Source organism: Leptonychotes weddellii, chromosome 12 (assembly GCF_054177405.1).
Source record: "Leptonychotes weddellii isolate Sample4059 chromosome 12, ASM5417740v2, whole genome shotgun sequence".
Lineage (NCBI taxonomy): Eukaryota > Metazoa > Chordata > Mammalia > Carnivora > Phocidae > Leptonychotes > Leptonychotes weddellii.
This window is the reverse complement of record NC_138380.1, coordinates 77,981,622-78,005,124: the sequence shown is the minus strand read 5'-3', so window position 1 is coordinate 78,005,124 and position 23,503 is coordinate 77,981,622. Positions and strand designations below refer to the sequence as shown.

The 23,503-nt window shown below is 35.1% G+C and overlaps 1 protein-coding gene across 1 annotated transcript in view; it reads left to right on the top strand.

Annotated features, from left to right (window-relative positions):
• The window catches only part of ORC5 (origin recognition complex subunit 5), a 71,186-nt gene that overhangs the window by 29,466 nt on the left and 18,217 nt on the right, over positions 1-23,503 (top strand). Inside the window, exon 8 of the mRNA XM_081800665.1 lies at positions 3,933-4,043. Coding sequence (XP_081656791.1) covers positions 3,933-4,043 — 111 coding nt within the window. The remainder of the gene's footprint in view (positions 1-3,932; positions 4,044-23,503) is intronic.

Sequence of the window (23,503 nt, the reverse complement as noted above, 5' to 3'; positions counted from 1 at the left end):
ATGTAGGGCAAAAAAAAGAAGTAATGAAATGTAATTGGCTGAAGTGTCAAGTGAGTTTCAGAGAAAAGTCATGTGAGGCCAGGTTATGGAGGAATTTTATCACTCACCAATTCCTTAAGGGAAGGAAGCCCATCTATTCACCTCTGTCTCTCAGCACTTGGTAGTATTTGCGGGTGTTTACAAATGAATAGGTAGAATAAAGAAAATTGAAGAATGAACATAAGGCTAAGAATTTTAGGCCTGTTCTTTAGACAGAGAAAACCCGTTTAAGGATTTTGAGGTGGGAGATATATGAGTGCTGTATGAAGGTCAGTGAGGACTGTGACATCCTGGCACTTGAGACCACCCCTGTGGAATGAGTGGATTATCACAAGTCCCCAAGAAGGACAGTCTTGACAGAACCATATGAGCAAAGACCTCATGAAAGTATCTCTAGTTGTAAAGGAACTGTAGTTCTCTTGATGAGATTCTTATTGATTTGACCTTTATAGTAGCCTCTTTTGTCTTTGGTTCATGTCACTGTAAAATCTGAGCTTAACTGAAAGCTCCCTGCGTCCCTAGTTTATATTTTTCTTCCCTCTTCCTGAAATCTTGATTGAATGCTTATTTTATGCTAGGCACTCTAGAGCAGAGAACAGAATAGCCATTGTCTCTGCCTTCATGAGGCTCTCAATCTAATCAAGCCATTACACATTAAAAAGCAAACCACATGAATAATTATTGTAACAGTTGTTTTGAAAATACTGTATATCTTCAATTGTATAATTCTTTTTCTCTGTCCTCAGCTGACACTGATTTTTTTAAGATTTTATTTTTTAATTCAACTAATGCCTGTGTGTGATACCAGATTATTTGCCCATCAGTTTATGTAGAAAAGCGACTGTTTTCCCCCTGTCCTCGCCCATAGTCTCATTCCCCTCTTCTCTGAATTGTTTCTAGTTTTAGTTTTTCTAGTATAAATATTCATAACTCTAAGTTTCTGTTTCTGTTTTTCTTGGTGTAACTTGACACCAAATTTGATGCCATTTAACTCCTCAAAAGTTTGATTTCCTTTTTTGATCTATTTTTACAGGCCTTCATTCTCTGTAATGAGTTCTATAGTGGATTTAGTAGGCATTTCTCAGACTTTGCCTTCCGCTCTAGGAGGGGAGCCAGTTTGCATGTATAGCACACAAAACCAGTTCAGTGAGGAAGGGAAGTATCGTATGTCTCACGTGCCACTAGAACACTTTAACTTTAAATTGGATATGTGTTTCTAACCAGAAAATTTAAAAAGTGAAAATTTTTCCTTTCCAAGCAAACGGATTTGGTAAGGAGATTTCCCTGCCAAACTCTGACTCTTTGTGAAGGGAGGACAAAAGTCTTCCCTGAGAATTTCAACTAGAAACTAGGGCTTAACACTGATGTGGGGGCAGAATTCACAGTACTTCTGTGGTAGAGGGAGAGGGAGAGAGACAATCTCAAGCAGACTTTGCTCTGAGCGCAGAGCCAACATGGGACTGGATCCCATGACCCTCACATCATGACCTGAGCCAAAACCACAAGTCAGATGCTAAACTGACTATGCCACCCAGGAGCCCTGATGTTAACCACTATTCTTAAACTCACACAAGCGACAAATGATTAGTATCTAGAATTTTTTTTAAGACTTACATAAACCAGTAAGAGAAAGGCAAAAATCCAGTCGGTAAGTGGGTAAATGATATAAAAAGGAACCTGAATGTCTAACAAACCTGACATGATTATCAGCCTCATTCACTAATGACAGAAATTAATCTTTATTTTTATTTTTTTTGAGAATTGAAACTTTAAACAACAACTAAAATTATTAAAGTTATTTCATGTTCTTGGATTGGCAAAACTAAAAAAAAAAAAGTCTGATGATTTTATTGGTGAGAATGTAGAAGAATAAGAGCCTGTATATTCTGTAGGTTGGTGATAATAAAGTTAATATGTGATTGTACTTTGTATGGTCACGATAGGCTGGGCTATGCTGTAGCAAAAAACAAACCCCCAAACCCTTAGTGGATTAACATAACAAAGATTTATATGTTCCTTATGACACAGTGGAGTATGGCTTGGGTGACCCTATTTGTAGTGATGCCAAGTAAAACATGGTGATTTCTAAAGTGGCCACCAAAGGGTAAGAAGATTAAAGGTTTGAAAGGCGAGGCTTGGAAGTAGGTGATATCACATTCACCTCCCCAGCCATCTAAGCGCAGGAGATACTGAGAAATGTAGTCCTCCCTGGGCCCCAGACAGAAGTGTTGGTGATCATACAGCGTTGTGTCTGCCCTCTGCTTTCTGCTTTAGTTTCTCAGTCCCACTTAGAGAAACTCACACATGTGCGCAAGGGGAAATGTACAGGATGGTCCATCACAGGGTTATTTGTGATGAGTTATAGTGATGAATTTTTAGAAGTAGATAGTGATTTGTCATAAAATGGAATTCTGTAGGGTTGCTTAAAAATGGGACTTAGAAGTGCATGTATCCATATGGATAAACCTCAAAAAACATATTGAAGGAAAAAAGCAACTTGGTAGAGTGATATGTCCAAAATAATATCATTTATATGAGATTAGATCTTGCAGACAGTGCTGTATATTGTTTATGAATACATCTGTAGTAGCAGTATAAAAATCGTCATGGAAGTGGTAAAAACACCAAATTCTGGAGAGTGGTTCCATTTAGGGAGAAAATGGGATGTGAGAGAGGTGTAAGGGAGCTTCAGTTTATCTGTAACTGATCTACTGTTTTCTTTCTTTGCACATATCACATACTGTGAGGGCTTGATAAAATTGGGTGCTGGGCACATTATTATTCATTATATCAGTCTCTGTACTTTTCTAAATGTTTGAAGTATTTAATGAGAAAGGATATAAAATTTAAGACCTGGAAAATGATTTCTAAACTATTTTTTAGATACAAATAGCTGAGGTAAACATATACTTCGTTTTGTAATTCTGTGTAGGTATTTAGGTATTTTTCTTTACAGTCATTCTTTAAAGAAATAGTTTTTCTAATGCATGTAAATACAGATTTCCATTTATTTGCCATCACTAATACAGAGTACTTAACCCTTCTAACAGTGCTACTAAAATTATCTTAGAGTGGACCTTGAGCACTTCAGTTTTCTGATGACAAGAAATTGTACCTTATGGTTTTGTACACAAATACGTACATTTTATGATCTTTCCATTTTTAAATTTTACGTTTTGTTTCAGGCTGACCGCTTATTCACAAATTATCAAGTCTTTTTTTTTTTTTTTTTAAAGATTTTATTTATTTGAGAGAGAGAATGAGAGAGAGAGACAGCATGAGAGGGGGGAGGGTCAGAGGGAGAAGCAGACTCCCTGCCGAGCAGGGAGCCCGATGCGGGACTCGATCCTGGGACTCCAGTATCATGACCTGAGCCGAAGGCAGTCGCTTAACCAACTGAGCCACCCAGGCGCCCTATCAAGTCTTTTATTAGTTTTCTAAGCTAGTATTTACTATAACTGATCTTTTTAGAACTATTAATGTTGAACAAATGTATTTTCCTGGTGATGGCACAAAAAGGAATAACTAGTGAGAAATAAAGAGTAGGTTCTAGTCAAGGAGTTAGGACCTGGACCCTGGTTTTGGTTATGGACTATTATGACAAATGACCTGGCTTAACTCACTTACCATCTGGTTATAACAACAAAATTGGTGTGATGTTCAGGACTAGAAATGGATAACTTGTGAGCTGTTTATTTAATACCTGTTTATGCTAAGTCAGAAAATCTTAAAAATGTTGAAAGATAAGTCATTATATCAGCTAAGGTTTTAACGTAGAGACTAAAAGTTAGAATTGTTAGGATCTTTGAGGTACACGTATATGGTTACTGGGAATTTGTGGACAGAAAGTGAGTTCTGCTATAAGAAGAAAATCCATGTTCTTTTTGTTACAGACAAGCAATCATCTTCTCGGACCAAAACCATTTCCACTGGACAGATTATTAGCAATATTATATAGTATTGTGGACAGTAGAGTTGCTCCAACAGCAAACATCTTTTCCCAGGTAAGCTTGCTTAATAGGTTTTTATCTGTCCTCTCTGTCTTTATGGAATTCTCCAGGTAGTATAGTTGGTATAGTTCTAGCCATGTGGATTTTTAGTCAGCATGTATTACTGCTTTAACTAAGCAGTGAGCAGTGTTCTTGGTAAGTACTTGAAAACTCCAAATATAGAAACTTTGAGGGTATCCCTGAATTTGCTTCTGTTTACAGTTAGAACTTGATGACAACCAACTTGATGTTTCCAGATGTTTTCTTTTTTCAATAAAGGAATTTTTAAATGCTTAAAATTATCTTGCTGATCAAATAAGTGGCTTCATGATTAAATTGATGAATTATTATGTAGAAATATAATCTAATGAACACAAAATTTTTAAAAATGTATTTGTAAGGGACGCCTGGGTGGCTCAGTCATTAAGCGTCTGCCTTTGGCTCAGGTCATGATCCCAGGGTCCTGGGATGGAGCCCCGCATCGGGCTCCCTGCTCCGCAGGAAGCCTGCTTCTCCCTCTGCCTGCCGCTCCTCTGCTTGTACTCTGTCTCTCTGTCTCAAATAAAAATAAAATCTTTAAAAAAAAAAAAAAAAGTATTTGTAAGAACGTAATCTATAATATCCTTATTCCTCATATATATGTCAACAGTATGATACTAAAAAATTTCCAGAATGATTAAGTTCTCAAAGTTTTCACTAGATGGCAGCAGTAGCATAAAAATATGAAATATGACTTCTTAAAAAAATAAAGTCATTAAGCATTTTTTTGTTGACATTTTAAGAAAAATCTATTTATTAAAAATATAGTCACAATAGATTTCTTAAATGGTCCAGAAAAACAGTTCTTAGCACATGGTATGAATGGCTAGAAGATAAAACAAATGATGTGACTAGTATTATTAAAAAGCACTTCAGATTTTGCAGTGAGCATTTTGTTCTCTATATATGCTTTTAGGTTGAGAAATATATAAATACTAACATTTATGTTTAAATTCGCTGCAAATAAATTTAGTCCCTGAATGGATGTTTGACTTGTAATCTAATGTATGGTGGTAACTTTTTTTTTTAAGATTTTATTTATTTGAGAGAGGTAGAGAGCACGAGTTGGGGAGCAGGGTGGGCAGAGAGAGGGAGAAGCAGCTCATCCTGGGGCTTGATCCCAGGATCCCCGGATCATGACCTGAGCTGAAGGCAGATGCTTAGCCAACTGAGCCAGCCAGGCGCCCCTATATGATGCTAACTTTTATTTATTCGTTTAAAGAAGACTTTGAGAACCAGAAACAGATATGTTCTCAACGTTCTCAACGTTGAAGTTAGATAATTTTTACGTAAGTCAGCATTTATAGAAAATTATATCTACATTTATTGTGTTCTTGAAGAAAGGTAGTCTAGTTGGTTATTAGGCTCTGTAAATAACTAGCTTAGGTAGGTAGATTGGCAGCCCTAATGCTGGTAACTTTAAAAATCTAATGCAGTTTTAATCTGTGTTATAAGGATTTTTTTCCATATTTTTAAAAAGTCATAGTGACTTTTTTTTTAAAGATATTTATTTGAGAGAGAGAGAGCACAAGAGGGGGAAGGGTCAGAGGGAGAAGCAGGTTCCCCACTGAGCAAGGAGCCTGATGTGGGACTCGATCCCAGGACCCTGGGCTTAAGGCAGATGCTTAAGCTGACTGAACCACCCAGGCACCCCCTGAAATTAATTTTTAATCAGACTTTACATTTTGTTAATAGCTTTCTACATATAGTAGATGATTTTTTTGTTTTGTTTTTTGCTATCGCAATAACTATGAAATAGAAAGCAGGTATTATTATTTTTGTTAAAAGGAATTGAGCTTTAGAAAGGTTAAATGGTATTCCCAGTATGACACAATGAGTAAATCTTTGAGAATCAAAGCCTAGAGAAGTGAGGTAGACAGTTAGTTAAGGAAGGCATTTGCATCACATGTAATTGTACTTCTCAAGTGCTCAAAAGCTACCTTTGTGCACAGGAGAGAGAGGGAAGGATAATAAATGTTTCTTCTTTTTGAAAGATTGTAATTCTGGGGGAATAAAACATGTATAAAAATAATGGTATAAGTCTGTAAATGGATGCTGGGTAGTGCTGCTGAGAATTTTAGAGCAGAGAGAGAGTGCTTCTGGATTGGGCAGGGTGAGAGAAAAACAGCTTCACAGAAAAGGTGAAAATGGAGCTGGGCTGTAGAGAATGAGTAGGAGTTTTGTTTCTTTAAGTATTTCTAGTTTATGTAAGTGATACCTGTTTACTGTACAAAAAAAATGAGAAATTGGGTAAATAAAAAGGAAAAGTAATAGATAAAGCTGACATCTTACTTCCAGTGGATAGAGTTAGAGATTTAAGAAGGGGAGGTGATAGGAGCAAAGGGATGGGACTGGGAAAAAGCAAGACACATTTGTGAACTGTCGCCTCAGTTTCATTGAGAGTGGATGGGGTTGTATCGTAGTAGTGACAGCAGTCGTTGTCGCTGTGGTCCAGGACGAGCAGTCCTGCCATCACCGCACATCCTGCCTTGCTGTTGATGCCTTCTACATCGTACCTTACGTTGCTAGAGCGTTTGGCATCTTACAAAGTTTGCCGCGTACTAGGTTAATCTTTAGAAAAGGAGAGGGAACTGAAGCTCCGTGCCTCAAAAGATCTGCCCAAGGCCACACAGCAAATCACTGGCAGCATCCAGACTTGGATGCACATTTTCCCAGCAGCACGTCTACATTTATAGGGATAGACAGTCAAAACCAACAAGAGGTTGCTGATTTGGAGATTTACTAGCTACCCTGAGGATTTGATGAGAGAAGAACGGTATCACCAGTCTTTATGCTGTAATGTATGTAATTAAGAAACAGCTTGGCCTAAATGTATCTTTATTTTTTAAATGAAATGAAGTTCTCTTCAGTCTTAACAACCTAAATGAAGTTTTTGTTAATTTCTTCTCATTAGCAGTAATCAAAATGATTAATTTTATATATTTAAAACATGGCTTTAAGTGAATCTGTGTTCATTTGATGACAGATCATTTAGGACTTGATCTCAGTGATTCCCATCTGGGATACAAAGGGTGAGAGTATACAGAGGGATAGATGCAACTAACCCTAAGGAGTTGGCCTCTACTTTTGCTTGGTCAGTAAAGTATCCAAGAAAATCAAGTAGCATATATACTGTGTTTCAGAACAAAATGTGGCAGAAATCATTCAGAAAAAGGCTGTTTCTTCCACAAGTTTATTTTCCTTTCCCATTGATTCCCAGTGACTTTTTCTATTTATATGGTTTCATTCAGCCATCAAACTTTACTCTTGCCCATAGGAATGACAATTTCCTTCAGTTCACTTAAATTTTTTTAAGCAAAAGAAGGATGCCGACATTTGTGTTGGCGGTGCTTATTTGATATGAACACTAGATGGCGATATTGCTGCATTCTAGCTTTAAGATGAACTGAGGAAGCCGCGTTACTCCTTAATAGTCTTTCATGTTTAGAGAAAGCTGTTTGTTAAATGAACGCTTTGGTTTATTTGAACAAAAATACAATTGCCTGAAGATGTTTAATGATATATACGTGTGTGTATGCACACATGTGTACACGGTCATGAAAATGTAAATAAGATTGGTAAAGAATTGTGTTGCATGCGTATTTTCCACCTGGAAGTAGAGTGTTTTCCATTGGCTGTTAATGTGTCTATATGAGATGATAATGTATTATTTTTCTAATCATTTATTCCATATGCAACTGTTTTAAGGATTTATTTCATGGTAATTTGCTGTTCTTTTAGTTTGAATTACCAGTTACATAATTATTATTTTTTTTACATAAAACAAATTGATCAAATGTGGTATATATGTTCACAATTTTCTTGAAGTGCAATTTTATTTCCATTGCATTTTATTCAAATCTATTTAAATCTATTCGGTAAAAAAGTATTAAAAATAGTAGCTGAAGGAATCTTTAAAGTTGTTAAAATTCCAGTTGAGAATAATAATCAAATTCATAATAGTATTAGTAACAGTATTGTATTGTAGTTGGTATTCTTCTGAATTTATTATCTATTAAATTTTAGGTAAAATTCTGTTAATTTTTTAGTCTCGTAAATAGGTAAAAGAATATTAGCACATTTAACGTTTTATGTTAGATTAATGCTCAGATTTATCAAATTGAAATATGGTTTTTAAATTTTTCTGAGACTTTTAAGGTAAGTTTAGCCTTATCCAATTTAATATAATCTTGTAGTCAAGATCATGGATCATTTTAAAAATTGTCAGTCACATAAAACAAATGTAGCTCTTGTATATGTATACAAACTTTGTGAATGGCAAAGCATTAATTCTGGTGTTTTCATTCTTTTTGCCTGTTAGCGTGGCTAGAATGGGTCAACTATACCATTTCCATGCAGGAAGTAGTAAAGTTTAGAGGTATTACTTTCAAATTTCAATTTGATCAGATATGTTATTGAAGACCATTTACATTTATCATCTTTAAAAGAAGTACTGTTGAATTGTCCTTTTTTTCCAGAAGTATATTAAAACCAGGTTATGCTTTTTTATTTTTTTATTTTTTTCCTTGAAGAAAAATGATAATTTGTTTGGAAATTTTTACATGATTTATTTCATCCTTTTGATATTTCTGTATCTTCTCTTACTCATCTTTGTCCACTTCCTCCATAGTCTTTTATTTAGGTGAAGATAGTAGGAACAGTTCTTTAATATTGTAGTCATGTATATTACTTATTTTAATATATTAAGTCATATCGCCTTCTCTTTTCTCAGAGGATAAACTTGCTGAAGAGTTTATTTCTAAAATTACTGGTAGTGGTTTCTAAAGTGACTTTTAAAAGGAAGATTATCTTTAAAAAATTAAGGAGATTTAATTACACATATATTACATATTAACATTGATCCTATTTGATTAGTTAGCATTTTGTTGAAGAATTAGTTTTGAAGATAGTTTACTGTAATTGTACACTTCAGAAGTTTTAAAATAATATAATTGTTATATCCTGTATTATAAAAATGCACTCTAAATCAGTATCAAGAGGTAGCTGAAAGATAAGAAAAGGAGCATACATTGTTCCTTTAAGAAATAGTTCTATGTACCATATAGACAAGTTGAATTTTTTCAGTAATTAATATCTAATTTCTGAATGGCTTTCTATTTAGGTGTGCATAATTTAATAAGGAAAAATTAAATTAAAATATTCTTACAAATTGGTTTTCATTTTTAAGAGTATAAAGAATTTTTGAGCAAAGTATAATGTACAGATACATTTTTTTCAAAAATACACATTTCCATTTCTACTTTCTCTGCTTTTGAACTCACATCATGATACCATATACATAATGGAATATATTTGGACTGTATTACATCAGTTTAATTTTTTGGTCATGAATCAACTTGACCTTTTAATGTTGTATTAAAAGGTTGTATTAATGGTAGTAGCATTTAGATAACCTTAAGCTTTCTGCTCATTTAGTTGTTGGTTTTATAAGCTATACAGGATATATTTAAACTAATAATTGTGATATTTTCCAAATCATCATCTGTCAGAATGCAGATGATAATTTAGTTATTTTATCTGTGAGAGCTTTTTGAAGTAGATGCTTCATCTCTAATTTACCATAGCTGGAAGATGTTTCTGCTACACTTGTTAGGGCCGCTAACCTTTTATTCAACCAAAAACAGATTTTTGGCATTTTTCTTCAAATATAGGTAGCTGTTAGGTAAATTTATATAATTTTGTTTTTTGCTTTTGTTTTTTTTACAGTATAGAAGGGATTTTGTTAATATTATTTAACTTGAAAACATTTAAAAATAAAAATTTCAATCTAATTAATCTACTTAATTCATACTTCAAAGTTAGTGTTTACCTTCTTTCCTTGGTTGGGATTAAGTTTTTCTTTCTCTGCTTAAGATTTCATTTAACAGATCCTTATTGAGGCCTGCTATGTTGCAGGCACTGTGTTAGATAAAGAGAATACAAATGTGAAGAGAATGCTGCTTCTGCCCTCAGGACTTCCGAGTTAGTCTATGGCTTCCATGGTCCTTCCTTTGGTCTTGGGGCATCCGTCCTCTTCTAGCTTGTACTAGGGTTAATGGCCTATGTGTGTATTTACTGGGAGGACTGAATGAAGGAACTGATACTTAATACTTAAAGGGAAAACTAATACTTAAATATTTAAGGTGACTAGATAAAAATAGAATTTTTCACTTCAGTAGTCCCTGTTATTTGACAATATAGGTATTTGAATGTCTTCTTCCAAGTAAAATGAACAAACTTGTTTGTTGAATCTTTCCTTCTGACATGCCTTGAACTTAGTGTTGTGGAGCATGATTGTTTAATACCTGTGTCATAACTAAATTTTGCTAATACCCAATTAAATTTAGTTGTAACTAAATTAGATTCTGTTAGTTGTGTCTCTTGGTATCAAACAATCTCAGTTAAGACTTGAAACTTGTTAAGTTATGGACAAATAAGCAGTGTATTTTATTTGGCTTACTATAAACTAAGTGGGACTTAAAAAGTTACATGGGTGTATTTCAAATACTTTATGATTAAAAGTTACCCTAGGGGTGCCTGGGTGGCTCAGTTGGTTAAGCGTCTACCTTTGGCTCAGGTTATGATTCTGGGGTTCTGGGATCAAGCCCCACATTGGGCTCCCTGCTCAGCAGGGAGTCTGCTTCTCTCTCTCTGCCTGCCACTCCCCCTGCTTGTGCTCGCTCTCTCTTTCAAATAAAATATTTTAAAAAAATAATAAAAAAATAAAAGTTACCCTATTATGTCAGTCCTTTATATACAATATTTCAAACTATTTTTGTAAATTTTTAACCAAATAAGCTGATTTTATAGACTTATAAACCTCTTTACCTTAAAAATTAGTTTATTGTATAGTATTATGGTTATTTGATTTATATTTTTACAGAAAAAGTAGTAACATTTATCAAATGCTAGTCACATAAAATCAGAAATCATAGTTGATGAAATATTATCCCATGCATGTTTTGATTAGGTGAGAATGTGAACCTTGTAAACATAAAGGGTAACATCCTAAAATCTAGCTATAATATATTCATATGAAGTGACTTTAAGTATGATTATTTTCTTTATATTAAGGTTGACAAACAACAGTTTTCCTGAAAACAAATTCTGCGCATACTAATTATTTTCTTTATATTAAGGTTGGCAAACAACAGTTTTCCTGAAAACAAATTCTCTGCATACTAGAGTATCAGAAAATGTGAAAAGCTATTCTTCTGTGATTTCTCTGTGCTTCATTTGGCTTGTGCCAGCATTCCAGTATTCTCTGTAATATCCAACTTAAATACTTGATGCTATTAAGGTAAATTACATAAATCACAGAAAATATCTTGAATGCTAACATTTTCTAATAATCCTCCTATTTTTTTTTTTTAACCATAACTGAGACCGTGGGACATTTCATTGCAAACATGGTAAAGGAGGCTTACGTAATGCCTACTTCACTGATGACGAGGTCAGCAGGGGTGCTGTTTGACAGAGGCAGACCCTTCTCGAGCAGTGAAGGACCCGACTGCCGTGGTGCTCGGTCTCCACTGGTGCAGTAAATTAGATTCTCAAATCCACTCCTGCAGGACCCTGATGTGGGCGTATTTCTGTTCTGCCGTCAGACACTCTGTAGTAGGTGCCTATTTCCAGAGATTTTTAAAAAACTATTTGGGGATATTTCATATTTGAAAAGAGTAAAGTTACTTTGGTGGTAAGGAATACTAATATTAATTATTACCAAGGATGAAAAAAAGCACAGTATATTTTACTCTATTGCCCAGGGGTAAAGGTTGAATTTCTTGTTGTCATTTGTAAGAGAACAGTGTTTACCCCTACTGTGCTCTTCTCTTGTTTTCCCTAAATGTGATATTAAATTTCATCGGTGTAAGCCACTTTGTCTTTGTGAATATATTAGCCCAGCAATAGGCATTTTTACTGAACTCTAGAAAAATGGAACCATTGCTTAAGGGTGACATGTAAAATACTGCCTAAGGGATGAAAAAAAATTGCATAAATTATGCTTTCAACTTCTGAGTAAAATAATGCATTGGTACCTTATTTTTGTAGGCAATATTTTATAGCCACCTTTCTCAAAGCTTAATAGTGCTTCTAATAAATATCTCAAATGTATACCCTTTGGTCACATTTTGGGGGGAAATGTATTCAACACCAATAAATTTTATTTGACTTGGCAGATTTTTTTTTTTTTTTTTGCTGAAAGCACTAAAAAACATATGGAGGTATGTGCTTGCATGTGCCTATTTAAGAAAATCTGTACTATTAATATAGTGACTATATAGGCAAATGCATGCCTTAGTTAGAGCTTTATGACTCGTTTGTTTCAATGAGGAAAGGAGTTTTAATAAGAACAGTTTGGGAGATAAATGATTTGGAAAAATCTACGTTATGGAAAGGTGTGCTATATTTTAAAATACTTTTATAAAAAGATTAGAAGAAATGTTGATGCTTAAGGGGATTTCCAGTGAGAAATTGTCTTGATTTCTTGTCAGCTTGCAACTAATTGGAGTCCTTTGGAGGACATTGACCTCACCTGCCCATACAAAGACATATTTCAGTTTCTCATAGTGAGAAATTGGGGTTCTCAGTGCCAAGTCATCTATAGAACCTAATTGCTCCCTCACCTTGGACACCCTAAATGTGATAGAGTTGAATTCTTAGAATCAAAAGTAATCATGCCCTGTTAGGAATCAGAAAGGGAAATAAGTGTACCCACAACTGTCTTATCTACTCCCTTAACTTCAGATGCTGTGTGCCTGCTGATGTCTTTTGAATCCTTTATTTCTAGCCATTATCCTCTCTAGTTCTGGACCCAAATTGCCAACTGAACAATCATACCTGAACGTGCCATATCCATCACACACTGACACACCCAAACCAAAAATTATTCCCTAAACCTTTTTTCTGTTTTTCAGCCTTACCTAGATTTCAAAACTAATCATTTATTTTTTCATCCTTTAACAAAGCACATACTTTGTGGCGTGCACGATTGTTAGGTGCTAGAAAAACAAAGATAATACAGGCTTTTTTTATTTCAGTGGAGAAATCGTCTCTGAACACTTTTGTTTCCCTGTAGTTGGTCACCAGGTCCAGTCTGTTTTTCCTCCTAAGTACAAGTGTCTCTTGGACTTAACTCCTTTCTTCCCACCCATGCTGCCATTGCTTAAATTCATAGCTTCATTCTCTCTTAGACGAGTGCACCAGCATCCTGACTGGTCTCCCTGTCACCATGTACTTGTGAATTTATCTTCCATACAGTCGTCAGCATAACTCTTAAAAAATAAATTTGATCTTGTTTTTCTGCTTACACTTTTGTAAATGAATTACATTATCTGTAAAATCAGTTCTCCATTCCATAGCGTTTCCTGTAAGGTTCTTCACAGACTGGCCCCATTTTCTGCCACTTTCTTTATTCACCCTCTACACCATTCACCATAAACTGTTTCCTCTCTGAAAACACACCAGTTTTTCTTTTGTATTGTTACATGTGCTGTCTCCCAGCCACTGTTGAGCTCTCTTTTATGCTTCGTGCTCTGCACTCCCAAATGCCATTTCTCAATGACTCCACATTTTGCCTCCCTCCCTATTACTCATTCTCTTCTCTATAATCAGATAGTTGAGTTTATACATATCACTAGCATCCCTCTCATATTGTGTCATTACCATTTTATTATGTGTTTGTCTTCTCTGATATATTGAGTTCTTCGAGGTCGCAAAGACCTTTGTCTTTTCATTTTTGTGTCTCTCAGTGCCTTCAACATGAGATTCACTCATTGAATGGTCTCCCATTCTCCTAAGCTTGCATTATGGCCTTCCTAGATATGAATGATTTGTAGTCATTTGTGTGCTAATAAGTTCCAGAGATTATAGGCGCTCTCTTCAGTCCTCTGTGTAAAAACATACGTGCCAGTTTTTGTTTATCTGAGCATAAGTGAAGACTAATAGTCTACTCCCCGCCTTTTTGTTTTGAAATAAAAATTCCAAAGGTGAATTTCCAGAGGTGATGATTTTAAGTTGAGCAGCTTTGACAGCATTTGCCTATCTCTTCCATTGCCGCACTCATCAGCTCTACCTTGTGTGTGTAAAACTGTCTTGAACTCTCTTGATGTCCGCCACATGCTCATGAACTATCACGTCACCTGAAATCAGATCAAATGTGGTGCTTGTTGGGTTGTATGAACCTCATGCATTAACATATCATGTGTTAAGTTCTTTTATTTAAATAATTTAGTATGTTTCAGGTTGTAAAGCTCCTCCAGGACAAACAAGACAGGGTATTTCACAAATCAATTGACATAGATACCAACCTATGAAAGTATAAAAATAACGAGCATGTTAAAAATTAATTACAGTTGTAAATTGATTTCCTTTTGTTGGCAGAAAGAACATAGTTTATTAGCCCAGGAGCAGGTTCACACTGTTTTAACATCAAGCACTTCCAGCTGAAGCTTGTTAGTGACTGCCTCTCAGATTAAGAAAAAAAATCCTCACTGTGGTACATGAACTCCTCTTGTTAAGACATAAATAATCAGCTCATCCCCTACGTGGATGAGAACAAAGAACATAATAGTACACAGAGCAAAGATTAAGTAAATATTGTACAACCTCATTTAACATGTAAATTTAAAAATATCCAAGTATAAGGAGGTTTTCACTGGTAATTTTTCTTTGTGAATGCCTCCCTCATGACCTAGGAAGTAGTCAGAGGGGAAAAATAGATACTTTGGCATTTGACTTAGGCAGATTGATTATTTTAAGCTAAAGTAAAATAAAATTACTTATGGTCAGTATTGCTGGTAGTACATGAAAGCTAGGGAAGTACTGTTTTCTTTGATAGCAAGATGCTTCAGATTTTTAGGAGTTTTATTTTTAAACCAAGGATTAATTTTACTTTGAGGAAAATCATCAACATATGACTCAAACTTAACACTAATATTAACTAGTTCCCATAGCTCTCTCCCCCCCACCCCCAGTTGTTTCTCAAGTTTTGTCCATTTCCTCTGCTAAATCCTGATTTCTTCTAGTACAGCATTTTTTTTTTTTTAACTTTATTCTGTATTTCCTAGCACCAAATCTAAATCCTGACTTGGAAAAAGAAAACCCACTCCCTAGGCTACTTTCATACTCATTTGAATTTCATTCATTTGAATTTGAGCTTGACACAATAGACAAGAAAAGCATCTGTGGAACACAATTAAAAATCTGAAAATTATTGACAAAAGAATATGCCTTAATAGGTAACAGAAACCAAAAAGGGGGGGCGTAATAATATCCCCACAAAAATTTAAACTTACTTGAATAATTAAAATGATGCTTCTTGGAATGATTTCAGTGTTTCAGGAAAGACCTTTTCATTGCCTTTGCTTTTTAAAATTCTAATGTTTATCCTAACTTAGTGTTTTCAACTGTTACATATTTTGTATGATTTATTATAATAATTTTTTTGTAAATGATCTTTAATCCACAAATGTGTGAGAAATTTTGCTTTATAATACCATTTTTAGTGTTATGTAATTTCAGGTTTTAAGAAATCATGCTTTTCCCCACTTTAAATTGTCTTTTAAAAATTAAACCTTAAAAACAGTAATTTTGTATCTAGTGTGCAGTCTGATTTACGAAAAGTTAACATTTCATTAGGTTAGTAAGTTCCACTTTAATATTTTACTTTGGTGACATCACACCCCTCACATCTGATAATTTTGTTCACAGGATTGTTGATTATTCTCAAGGCTATTACCTGTATCCCTGGCGCAGGACTTTTGCCTATGTTGAGATATTTCTTTATCCTTTTGCTACAGTTTCATTAAGGTCTTTGTGTTGTCTGCAGTGTCTTTGCTGCTGGGTTTCTAACCCCCTTTCAGCGTGTAATGCATCCAGAGTTGTCATTTTACTCACTTCTTCCGTAAAGCTTTCCTTAGTCTGTCCCAACAAAGTTATCTCTTCCTGTATTCTGCAGCTCCCTTTTGGGGTAGTGTAAGGAATATTGGCTTTGGATTTAGATGGTACTCAAATTCAGTGCTGCTCTTAGAACTGTTAGCTCAGTGACCTTAAACATTTACTAACCTCTTTGAGGTTGTTTCTTCATCTGAAAAAAAAGGTTTATGTATAGTACCTAATTCATGGTGGGGTTCTTGTGAGGACTGAAGACATTAAAATGCCTACCACAGTGTCTCTATCTATAATTTTGAGATCTAGATCTATCAGTGTCTGTATCTGATCTATAGAGCTTGGACTCAATAATAAATTCCAGTCCTCATACCACTGTTACCCATGGTCTCTAATATTAACCAGTCCCATAGCTCTCTCCTCCCCACCCCCGCTCATGTTTTGTCCATATCCTCTGCTAGATCCTGAAGGAAGGAATGCCAGGTTACATATGTGTCATTCTCAGGAATTTTGAGGGACACTAGAAGAAAAGATAAAAACACTGACTGGGGTCTTTAGCACAGTAGTTAATAGGTTTGGCAGACCACCTTCTAATATTCATCAGCACCCAAAGTGAGACATTATTTTGGCTAAACATTTTTAATGTGTTAAACATTCTTAAGATTAAGTGCTTAATTTAAAATTTATTATTACAACTCAAATTTTTTTTTTGTAAACCTCTAACATGGTGTACATGTTGTATGTATTCTCTTTCACTGGGACTTTTGGATTAAATAATTTTGCAACATCTGCTAAAGTGCCTCAACATATTTGGGGTGACTGACCAGGGACTGATAATGCCATTCATCCTTTTATGATGTCTTTTTTCTCATCCATAAAATGAGGCATTGATCTCCAAGGTTTTCAGACCTGATAGACTAGCTCAGAATTTTATCTTGTAGTCATTTTTATATTGAAGCATAAATAGCCCCCACACAAACAAAAAACTTTCACAGTTTTAAGAAATAGAAATAAAAAGTAAATTTTGGGAAAATGTGGAACAATCAGGCTGGGATTTACATAATAATAGTTTTGCTATAATCATATGTTCTAGAGGAAATAAGTTGTACAAGTCACAGGTTTGTAGCAACTTTGTGAGACCTTTATGGGCTCAGAGCATGAAACCAGCAGCTACAAATGCTTTGCGGCTGAACCATAAGTCATAACTAATCATCTGGCTTTCAGTAAGAAAATCTGTAATCTATATGCTTTTAAAAATCTACATAGCCACACCACAGTAACATATCAATATTGAAATAATTACCATCTCTAATTTGCCCATTTTAAGCAATATTTTATCAAGTAGTTTCTTTAAATCCCTGTAAATATGAGTCAAAAAATGTTTTTATTTCTACAGGTAGATATTTGTAACTTCATAGGTACTTAAACATTTTGAGAAAAAATTTATTCTGGCAGTTTATAAGGTCTTTCTCAAAGCCCTCTGTATTTTGTGTATTTTATCAGTGTATGTATGTATGTTTTTATTGGGGTATAATTGATATATAACATTATCTTAGTTTCAGGTGTATAACACAAGGAATCGAAATTTGCGTATACTGTGAAATGATCACCATAGTAAGTCTAGATAATATTTTTCACTATACATCGTTAGAAATTTTTTTCTTGTGTATTTATTTTATTGGATCTTGTGTGTTTATTTTTTAAATAAGCTTTTTTGGGGAGGTAATTGTAGATTGACATGCAATTGTGAGAAATAATAGGGGCTCTTCCTGTATGCCCTTTATTCAGTTTCCCCCAAAGGTTACATCTTATAAAACTACAGTGTCACAAACAGGAGTTTGACATTCATGCAATCCACTGATCTTATTCAAATTTCCCACTTTTACATATATTTATTTTTGTGTATGTCTGTGCATACTTGGTTATGTGAAATTTTATCCCATGTGTAGGTTTGTATATCTACCACTATAGTCAAGATACAGACCAGTGACCTCACCACAATGTTTTTATAACCATACACACCTCTCTCCCGCTCCCTTTGCCAATCCCTGACAACCACCAGTCTCCATCTCTAAAGTTTTGTCAGTTCAAAATTTTTTTAGGGGCACCTGGGTGGCTCAGTCAGTTAAGCGTCTGCCTTCGACTCAGGTCATGATCCTGGGGTTGTGGGGTTAAGCCCCACGTGGGGCTCCTGTTCAGCGGGAGGCCTGCTTCTCCCTCTCCCCCTCTGCTGCTCCCCCTGCTTGTACTCTCTCTGTAAAATAAATATATAAAATCTTTAAAAAAAGAATTTTTATAAACAGTATTATTAGTATGTAATGTTTTGAGATTGGCTTTTTCCACTCAGCATAATTAACTCCTTTGAGATTCATCCAAATTGTTGCATGTGTCATAGTTCATTCTTTTTCTTATTGCTGGGTTATGTTCCATGATATGGATGTATCACAGTTTGTTTAACCATTCACTCCTTGAAGGACATCTGGGCTCTCCCATTCTTTGTTTTGTTTTTGTATAGTTTTGTTTTTGGCTGTTATAAATAAAGCTATATGAGCATTCATGTATAGGTTTTTGTGTGAACATGCAGTTTGCTGGGATAAATGTGCAGTGGTGCAATTGCTAGGTAATAATTGGATATTTGTTTTATAAGTGATGTCAGTGTTTTACCACTTCCTGTGAAGTATGGTGATCTTACTTCCATTGAGATCCCTTTGCTTTCCCACTTTCTTTCTTTTCTTTTTTTTTTAAGATTCATCCACTTATTTTTTTCTGGCCTTTTTTTTTTTTTAGTTTCAGAGGTAGAATTTAGTGATTCATCAGTTGCATATAACATCCAGTGCTCATACATCAAGTGCCCTCCTTAATGCCCATCACCCAGTCACCCCATCCCCCCACTCACCTCCCCTCCAGCAACCCTGTTTGTTTCCTAGAGTTCTGCATCTTTTATGGTTTGCCTCCCTTTCAATTTTCATCTTATTTTATTTTTCCTTCCCTTCCCCTGTGTTCATCTGTTTTGTTTCTTAAATTCCACATACGAGTGAAATCATATGGTATTTGTCTTCTCTGACTGACTCATTTCACTTAGCATAATACTTTCTAGTTCCATCCACATTGTTGCAAATGGCAAGGTTTCATTCTTTTTGATAGCTGAGTAATATTCCAAGATACGTGTGTGTGTGTGTGTGTATATTTTTATATGTATATTTATATGTATATGTATACACACACACACACCCCCCACATCTTCTTTATCCATTCATCCGTCGTTGGACATCTGGGCTCTTTCTATATTTTGGCTATTGTGGACATTGCTGCTATAAACATATAAGGGGTGCATGTGCCCCTTCAAATCACTATGTTTGTATCCTTTGGATAAATACCTAGTAGTGCAATTGCTGGGTCATAGGATGGCTCTATTTTTTAACTTTTTGAGGAACCTCCGTACTATTTTCCAGAGTGGCTGCATCAGTTTGCATTCCCACCAACAGTGTAGGAGGGTTCCCCTGTCTCTGCATCCTCGCCAACATCTGTCGTTTCCTGAGTTGTTAATTTTAGCCATTCTGACCGGTGTGAGGTAGTATCTCATTGTGGTTTTGATATTGTCTTGAGTGTCAGGTGGTGGTATAGTTTTTAATCAGATGTGATTTAGAAAATTCATGAGGAGATAGTCTATTTGATTTATCTGTATTTCTCCTCTTTCCACTGTTCTGTCTTATTTCTTGGAACTCAGGGTTCCTCCTTCTACCATTTACTTTTTGTTCAAAGAAATTCCTTTAATCATGTTTTAAAGGTAGGTCTGCTAACGACAGATTCTTTAGTTTTCCCTTATTTAAGAATGTCTTTATTTCTACTTTATTCATGAAGGGTAGTGTTTTGAGACATAGAACTCACAAGTGCCAGCTTTGTGGGGGGCAGGATTTGTGTTCAGTCCAGGGAGGAATAAGCCCACCTGGGGAGCTTTCTGTTCTGGATTGGGAATTAGGGGATGCTAGGCCTGGATCACTTTGTGCTATTGTGTGGAGAATCACAGGACTCCCTGCTTTTATATTGTTCCTCTAGTCCTGGGTCCCTAAGTAGTCTACCTTACTCTTTCCACCTTTCAGAGTCCTCCTTTGGCTTCTTAGGTTATTTCCAGGGTGTATAGTTGTCCAGGGAAGAACAGTAAATATGAATCTATTCCATCTTGTCTGGACCAGAAGTTCTCCTGTATTTTAATTTAATTTAATTTTTTATATTTTCTTTCTAACCCTACTTTCTAGGCTCTTTGTTAGTATTTGTTTATACAGAATATTCAAGGGTAATTCAAAGTTCAATTGCATGAGAAACCTTCTGTAAATTAGTGCTAACATTTTTTCCAGAATATTCAAGTATATTTTACCATTATTTAGGGAATTTATCCCCAGTCAGGATTAAATCCTTTTAGGACATTAGTTTTATTGACTGCAGTATATTCCAGTTTATTCTTCTTTGCTAGAAACAGAGCCTTACTCAGAATAACTTCTTGCATTTGGGGCCTTACCAATGGGAATGACTCTAACAACAGGATTGGTTGCTACGGCAGATGAGAACGACTGTCATCCCACCTCTACCTTATGCATGCACATGTACCCACACAGAACCGGGATACTGTATATATAATGAATCTGGTCCCAAGTACCTTCACCGTCTAGAGACTTCTGCCATATTTCCACTGATCATATAAAAATATTTAGGTATTAATGCCAGCCTGGAGATATGATTTCATTATGTTATCATGAACATTTTAAGTTGGGCAAAGAAGTACATCAGTAGATGCACAGTACTTAGAGCAGCTCAGGAAGTGCTCTAAAAAGTTTCATGAATATGCAATTAGAAATAAAAATTAGGTAATTTTTATGAATTGGCTAATGGAGAGGAAGGTAGGTATTCTTTTTTAGGTTGTACAATTTTTATTTTTTAAAAGTTAACGTGCATAAAAGGAAACTGAAAAACACAAGAAACAAAGAACAAAGTCATCCATACTCAAGAGCAGTTTATAGTTTGACTTCTAGGCGCCATGTGTGTATCTACACAAGTAAGCATTTGAATGTAATTCAGATTGTACAGTTATGTATCATGCTTTTTCACACACCATGAATATTTGCCATTTCAAAGTCCCCAAACTAAGAGTATTTTGATAACCAAGAATACAACTCCATCTGAAAGAAAAAAAATGTAATCCTGCCTTTCTTGGCAACAAAAATTTCCTAAAAGACAAAAATGGCAACAGGCCTCTAGATAAAGATATTGGCAGAGTTACAGTTAAAATACTGCATTCCCTTAATGTTCAATTTAAAACGGAGACATAAAGTAACAGAGTACACAACATGTAATGCTTCTAAAAGAATTCATTATCCAATCTGTACTATCCAGATATTAGCAAGGAGGTATGTTTGCACTGAATCACTTAATGTATTCCTATAGCACAACCAAAGAGACGCTCACACATTAACAGTTATCATTACAATGTAAATAAGAACACATCCGCACACATCTCTCCTTCTATACTTCCTTCTGCCCCTCTGCTGCCAACCTTATAAGTCCTGACATTTCTCAGAGACAGCTTAACAATTCCATGTCCAGGATGCTGCTTTCTTAAAATAACAAAAAGAAACTTATAAATTGTATAATTCGCTAGCTGTACATTTCATCATACATTGTCACCTCAGGACATCCAAAAAGCTTAGATGTTACAAAATAATGAACCTTGTCCACAACAAACACAGGTACTTCATAAAAACGCATATACAGACCTATGGTTATACCTAAAATGGTCTTCTAGATGTGGAGATACTAGCAAAAAGCCCTTCCCTTCACCCCTCCTCTGCTCCCTCCGCCATTTTAATGACTAAGTATAGGACTACATCTAGCTCTAAGAGGTGGATTAACAGACACTCCCAGAACAGTCCTGGGGAGGGTAGATATTCTTGAACTTACACGTGTATAGAAATAATTTTCCAGAAGATTCATATATTTTCTTCTGCAAGTTTTCATTTAGGTATAAGTTAATATGTTTGAGATTCAAAATGTTCATGCTACAAGTTAATCTTTGTACATGATTTTTTTCAGTTTTATTCTAGCAATATTTTAATAAACTCGCAGAGTACTTTTAAATTGTTGGTACATTTGTACATTGCTTTATGTCGTATTCTCTAAAACTCTATTTGTATGTTTTTGTTCATATGGTAAGATCAAGGAATAAAAAAAATCTCTGAAATTAGTAATTTTTAATTTGAAAATCACACCCTAATTACTTCATTTTGGTTTTAGATTTTTTTGTGTATTAGCTCTTCCTAAATCATACCCTCCTCCCCCTTCCCAAATTGAACAGCCATCTTAGTAATAGTGTGGAAATGCCTTTTGACTGCTCTGTCTTAAAGTGATACTGTATCCTTCGCACAATTTACATGATTATCCATGGAATTCTGGTAGTGACTTTAAGGGACTATCTAGTTCAACTTAACTGCCTTTAGAATTTTGTTGAAGCTAATGTAATAAAAGTAAGCTATCCAAAAATATTCTTGAAATTCTAACTTAAGACAGATTTTTGTGTTTCTTTATGAAAAAATATATAAGAATAATTTAGCATACAATTTGAGTTAAAGGATTAAATATATGAGAGTATTTGAATCTCAGGAAAGTAGAAGTTATAAGAAATATAAGGAGGTGCCACTGGCAGAGTAAAAAGGTAATTACTGTTTTCTTCTGTTTTAAAAGGAAACTACTAAAGAAACCTGCATTTAATAATAAGAGTAATGTGAGTTTGAAATGACTATTACTAACGTACTTTAGCAAATGAATCCCTTACAGAAAAACAGAAAAGATTGAAGTTAATGAATGTATTTTGCCGTAGGAAACTGTGTTAATTCTTTTCTATATATCCTTCTTAAAATTTCGGCCTGCTTTCTCATCATGATTCCTACCTGCTTCCAAAATAGGAAGGATGACAAGTTTGTCTTGATGTTCAGTGATGTGTACTCTTCCTCCAAAGACCCCTGTTATTCCTGCTGTTGATCTTTGCTGTGTCTCATCCCTTCATAATAAAGATCTCAAGCAACCCATCTTGTAAGAGAGATGAGTACTGGGAATGCATGTTGTCATTATTAAGTGAACCTTTTTTTGTTGCTAAGATTTTATTTATTTGAGAGAGAGAAAGAGAGAGAGCGAGAGCATGAGCGGGGGGAGGGTCAGAGGAGAAACAGACCCCCGGCTGAGCAGGGAGCCCGCTGCGGGACTTGATCCTGGGACTCCAGGATCGTGACCTGAGCCGAAGGCAGTCGCTTAACCAACTGAGCCACACAGGCGCCTAAGTGAACCTTTCTTTAAATCTCTTTTAAAATCCGTTTTATCTGTGTTGATACACCATTTAGTTGGTATTTGACATATCTCGTTCTGTCCTTTGACTTTTAACTTTCCCATATTCTTCCGTTTTCGAGGTATCTCTTCTAAACAGTATATAGTTGGATTTATTTTTTTTCAGGCAATCTTTGTTTTTAATTTTCAGCAATTAGTTTACTTTTAATATAATTACT